This window comes from Anolis sagrei, chromosome 3 (assembly GCF_037176765.1).
Source record: "Anolis sagrei isolate rAnoSag1 chromosome 3, rAnoSag1.mat, whole genome shotgun sequence".
Taxonomy (NCBI): domain Eukaryota; kingdom Metazoa; phylum Chordata; class Lepidosauria; order Squamata; family Dactyloidae; genus Anolis; species Anolis sagrei.
Genome location: NC_090023.1, coordinates 167413163 through 167419162, shown reverse-complemented (window position 1 = coordinate 167419162; position 6000 = coordinate 167413163). Strand labels below are relative to the sequence as shown.

General features: G+C 36.9%; 1 protein-coding gene across 1 annotated transcript in view; it reads right to left on the bottom strand.

The window, feature by feature from the left end:
* Positions 1–6000, bottom strand: part of REEP3 (receptor accessory protein 3) — an 86506-nt gene that overhangs the window by 9238 nt on the left and 71268 nt on the right. The window contains exon 6 of the mRNA XM_060768931.2: positions 123–273. Within this exon, the coding sequence (XP_060624914.1) occupies positions 123–273 (151 nt within the window). The remainder of the gene's footprint in view (positions 1–122; positions 274–6000) is intronic.

The window sequence follows — 6000 nt, the reverse complement described above, 5'->3', positions numbered from 1 at the left end:
TTCCAAGTCTGATTTGCACAAGCAAGGGAGCCTCATTTTTTAGAAACAGAATGCTTATCTCTGCACTTCTATAAAAATACCAAAAAAAATTACAAGTAGCCAATTTTCAGTAACATACAAACCTAGGGTTTCACTGGTGCTGGCGTTTTTGCCTCTCCTTTTGGTATCAGGTAATGTCTGGTAGGGCCGTTGTCCCACTGGTTCATCACCTTGTATAGCAGTTAAGTCCTGCATACTGAAACTCCTCAACTTTTCAGTTATTGCCCCTTGGCCCTTGACAGGAGAAATAGAAAAAAATTCAACAAGAAGAAAGAATTTGGATTCCTTTCTTAAACTCTGATGTAAAATAATAATACACAATTGCACTATTACAAAATTCTGCATGCAACACATTTTCTTTTAAAGATTAAAAGCACACTTTTAAAAACAGTTAAAGCTAAGCATGTATTATACAAAACGGTTCATTTGCATTAGTGCATCAAATCACAAAACCTGTAATTCTGAACCTAGTGTTCTTAAATTAAAAACAGATCAATTTTTAAGAGTTAAGATCATCTTAATCTACTGGTTAACATCTTCTGATTTTGTGTCCTAAAGCTTGGGAAGCACTCTACAAATAAAATGTTCTGATTTAGTTCATTTGGTTTGAATGTCATAATAAAACAAATTCAAAGCTTTACCTGGAAATTATTATACTGCAACATTTGTAAGACAGACATCACTGTAATTTAATTCCATTTTACCAAACTTATTATTTAATCAAGTTTTATTGTGTTTTAATTTATTTTAATTTATGATTAGAGAAGTTTTAGGATAGTGATTAGTGTTTGTCTCTGTATTCTTTATTTTTTGTCTTTTATTGTTGATAAGGTCCGTGGATCTATCTACTACAACACAGTTGTAGACTTTATTTCCTTACATTTAACAAAACAGTTATTACACATGAAAAAGCACAATTGATTTTTATTGATAATCACAGTGTTATAGTTTATATATCTTATATCAACAGTTTTCTGTTTTGCTCAAAAAGATCTGTAGTTCCTTCAGTTTGTCCCACTCATAAATCCCATCTGAAGTTGACAAACATCTTACTCAATACAACTAGCTGAGTATTCTATTTCACTAAACTATGTGCTGTGAATCTGTGGGTACATGAAACCATTAAATTTTGCTTTGATTAGTTGTACTTACAACTAATAGAAAAGCAAGTAATTTTGGAAAATGGAAAAACAATGAGCAGTATGTTCATTTATTCATCTGAGAACTTGGGATGGTGATTCTTCTCAGAATAAACGGAAATTCACATCTTAAATTTAGCATATGTAACATCATGACTGCTGTACAACAGCTAACAGAACTATGGCAATATTATAGATTATGTACACACACGGTGGTATGGAAAAATAAAGCACTGAAAAAAGTCTGCTCCACACTATCTGTGTTTTATCCAAACAAACCCAATCTGTATTACAATGCAGTCACTGATTGTACAACTAGACATCCCAGGTGACAGTTATCCAAATTAGAGTTGTTCAGTGGTCATGTACATGTAAATACAACCACATTTCTATGCAGAACTACCTCCATTATTTCAGTCACTACAATATGCCCAAGAAAGATAAGAAATCATCTCTATCAGGAAGCAGAGATTACTGTGACTCTGTCTCCTCTCCTTATCAATCATTCTGTCACATCAGAAGCAACTTGCAATTATCTTGGGTTGCCTCTGACACGATAAAAAAAAATCCAACTTGAGTCATGACACAAGGCCTAATATTGTAGTCTTAATTTAGACACAAAGAATGGCTGTTCTTCTCAGGGGTCTTCATTCAATGGAATCTAAACTTCCTAAAAGATCCAGAAGAAGCCAGCATATGCCACCAAAGGAAAAGGAACACTCATGAGTTGATCCATTCAAGTCAAATCTAGTGGAGGTAAACAATGATCGAAAGCACAGTCCAAGAAAGATTACTGATTAATATTACAATCCAAAACCGAAATCGGGACAAAACAGAAATGAGGTAAAGTATAGAACAGATTCATTGATGCTGCTGCAGCAGCTTACAAAAAGAAATGAAGCTTTAAGCAGAAAGTAAGTGGATGAAGTGTCCAATGATGGGTGGGCTTTACTGCCCAAAGCCTAACGAAGTAGCTCATAGAAGCTTCCGAAGATGGACTGTACAGTGGCAGATTCCCCTATTTGTGTGAGTCACAGGGCCATAAAAAAGATGCTATTTTGGCAGCATGCCATCTGGCGTTTGCATTCCATGGAGCTTAAACAGAACAGGCAGAGCAGTAATGGAAGCCATAAACAAGCAATATAAGGTGGAAACTGAACACCTTATCACCCTAGGTTGTATTAATTTTCATAAATGGACTGATTTGGATGACAATGTGAACTGGTAAACTGTTTAAATGTATATTTATAACTGTTTTTAATGTATGCGAATTGTATTTTATGTTATGATATCATGTCAGCATTGAATAGTTGCCTGTTGGAAGCTGTCCTGAGTCCCTCTTTGAAAGTTGAGAAGGATGGGATATAAATGTTCTAAATAATAATAATAATAATAATAATAATAATAATAAATGAAGATGTAAGATAGGAAAACATTCCCAAGAAACAATATCCCAAGAAACTCTCACATGAATTCCTGCCAAGTTTGGCTTACTGACATTTTCAAGAATCCAAAGGTCACATTATCTTATCAATTTTATCAGTGAGCAGTGCATTGATTGGTAATTTTGCCATAGCTTCACATGCCTCTCTCCTCCAGTGCAGCCATGGTAAATTTGAAAGTGCTCACTTTGATGCTGGATTAAATCCACGTCCAGACAAATAGAGGCAAATCTTATGTAAGATACACTGAAATCATCCTTTTAAAACTACAGCATATGAAGTTAGCTTGTTTCAATGAGCCATATTTTGTGTTAACCAGTGTTTAGGATTTGGGCAATTTCCCTCATGACTGGTTATGCTGAGCAGAGCTTCTGGGAACTATGGTCCAACAGACTCTGGATGGCTGCTTGAATCCTCCCATCCATATTTTTACCTGTTGCCTGCCTTTTGATGTGTAAACTGAGTCTGAGGAATCTGCTCCCTCTCTAATGGGACCACAGACTTAGTAAAAAAGATCCATGCAGACAACATGACGTCCAGGTTTCTTCACACTTGGATGTCATGTTGTCTGTATGAGCCTTTTTCACTAAGTCTTATGGGCCTATTGGGAAGGCAGCAGAAGCAGAAAGTGGCAATTAGTTCAGTCAGAGTTATTGAGAACAAAATGGTGAGGAATAGCACAGATATTTCTCTCTTGGAAGTAGGATCATTGGGGTGGCTGAGGAAATTCTAAAAATATTCTAATAACCTAAATATTTTTCCCATAAACATTTTTTCCTCCAAAACTGGAACTCCAAAATTGGGCTGTGATTTATAATTGATAGCATCCTAGAATATCCCATGCACAGAAAGCCTAAGTCCAGAGAAAGCAACTGGACCCAACAGGAACCCTTAATGTCTCATAAATTCTTTAATCTAACAATTTATTATGCACTCACATTTTAGCTCATTTAGTAAATTCTTCATCTTTTTGATAAATTGCCTGTAACGCAACAACCCTCACTGCTGTGCAAATGTCTGCATATGGAGATATGTTGCAAAAGAACGATGTGACCCCAATGCAGAACAGCAACACTGTGTAATACATGTCAATGACTGTTTGATGTTACACAATGTTAGATGCACCATCTTGCTGTGTGTGCAATTCTGTTTCTGCCACTGTCAGCAAAATACCTCTATTATGCTATGGTGAATAATTTACCCTGCATGCCTAGGATGACTTATATATTCATCTCTTACAAGCAGAATGCTAGCCATTGTAATATTACGTTCAAGGCAAAGTTGTAAACTGCACAGAGAAGTATGTTTATTTAGTTAGATAGGAAATAAGATTCATGGAATTAGAAATGACGGCTAAACAAGGCAGACAAGTAATATGTGGTTTGTTGTAGGTTTTTTCGGGCTATATGGCCATGTTCTAAAGGCATTCTCTCCTGATGTTTCACCTGCATCTATGGCAAGCATCCTCAGAGGTAGTGAGGTCTGTTGGAACTAGGAAAAAGCGTTTATATATCTGTGGAATGTGAACAAAATCTGGCTATCAGTATTTAAAAAAACCCTCTAAAATTACAAGAGCAAAACAACAGAGAGGAAACAACCTGGGACATCTATTCACCTCTCAACAATAGATTGCTCCAGGCACTGCCAGGCCATCAAATGCTAATCAAGGTGGTCAGTTGAAACATTCACACCTAGCTCCAGCAGACAAGAGTCCTTTGTCCCACCCTGGTCATTCCACAGATATATAAACCCTTTTTGCTAGTTCCAACAGACTTCACTACCTCTAAGGATGCTTGCCATATATGCAGGCGAATCATCAGGAGAGAATGCCTCTAGAACATGACCATATAGCCCGAGAAAACCTACAACCCAGTGGTTCCGGCTATGAAAGCCTTGGACAATATGTGGTTTGCTCACAGCTGGAACTAATTCCAAACAAACAGGTTGACTGAGAATTAAAGGTAGACTTTCTTTCAAGATATCTGGTGCAGGAACACTGCATTGGGTCCAGACATCCTCAGGGTAAGAGAGCCTGTTTTATCATGAAAGCTAATCAGGATCATTGGTTAGTACTGAGAGTGGAGACCATTAATTAATATCAGGTACACTTCAGAGGAAGGAACTAACTGGGGAAAATATGAAGGCTGAAAAATTATACAGTCTGACTATCCTCTATCTCAGTGGTTCTCAACCTGGGGTTCCCAGATGTTTTTGGCCTTCAACTCCCAGAAATCCTAACAGCTAGTAAACTGGCTGGGATTTCTGGGAGTTGTAGGCCAAAAATATCTAGGGACCCCAGGTTGAGAACCACTGCTCTATCTGAAATATTTGGGACCCAGGGTGCTTTAGATTTCAGATTATTTGAAGATTTGCATACACATAATGAGCTGTTTTGGAGATGAGACTAAAGTCTAACCACAAAAATGATTGAACCACAAAAATGAACCACAAAAGCAATATGAAACATCATATACGCCTCAGACCAGTGGTTCTCAACCTGTAGGTCCCCCGATGTTTTGGCCTTCAACTCCCAGAAATCCTAACTGCTGGGATTTCTGGGAGTTGTAGGCAAAAACACCTGGGGACCCAAAGGTTTAGAAGCACTGTCTTAGACTCATACTCTGAAGGTAATTTTATAGACAACCTTCTTCGTACTTTTGAGCATGAAGTAAAGTTTGTGTATATTGAACTGCTAGGGAACAAATGTGTTACTATCTCAGCCACCCATGTGGACAATTCCTGAACATTTTGGATATACAGATAAGGGATGCTCAATTTGTAAAAATAATATTTCCTAGTCAGTGGCAATTGTTTATATTAACAAATTACACTTAATTAGTCAAAAACTGACCTATACTGGAATTTACGTTTTACGTACAGTCACATCTGCTCCCTGACAATTCTAATGCTATTTGATAATATTTTATTTCAAGCATGTATATTTAAATGTCTACCTCAGAAATCAACTGACTGCATGGTTTGTGAATTCTAAGCTAAAAGTGCAAGAACTCTAATGATTTTCTTCCTCCTTCTCTAATATTTTAAGTCTGTAAAGACTCTAAAATTAGAGTACATTAAAATGTTACCTACTGGAATCATACCTGGCTCAAGGGTATGGAGACACGTGGACATCGAGATGTTGTTGGACTGCCAGTCTCTGTTCCCATATCACTGACAATTCCACAGTCATTCCTTTGCCTGGCAGCTAAGGAAAGTATACTTTCCACCCATAGCACCCCCAACGAATATATAAATATGACTCATACATAATTAATAAATATGACTCACACACCTAATCGTTCACATTTTTCTAATCCATTCTAATCAAAAATATTCTCAAAAACTGTACTAATTCTCTTTTTACATTGCTACATTTACCC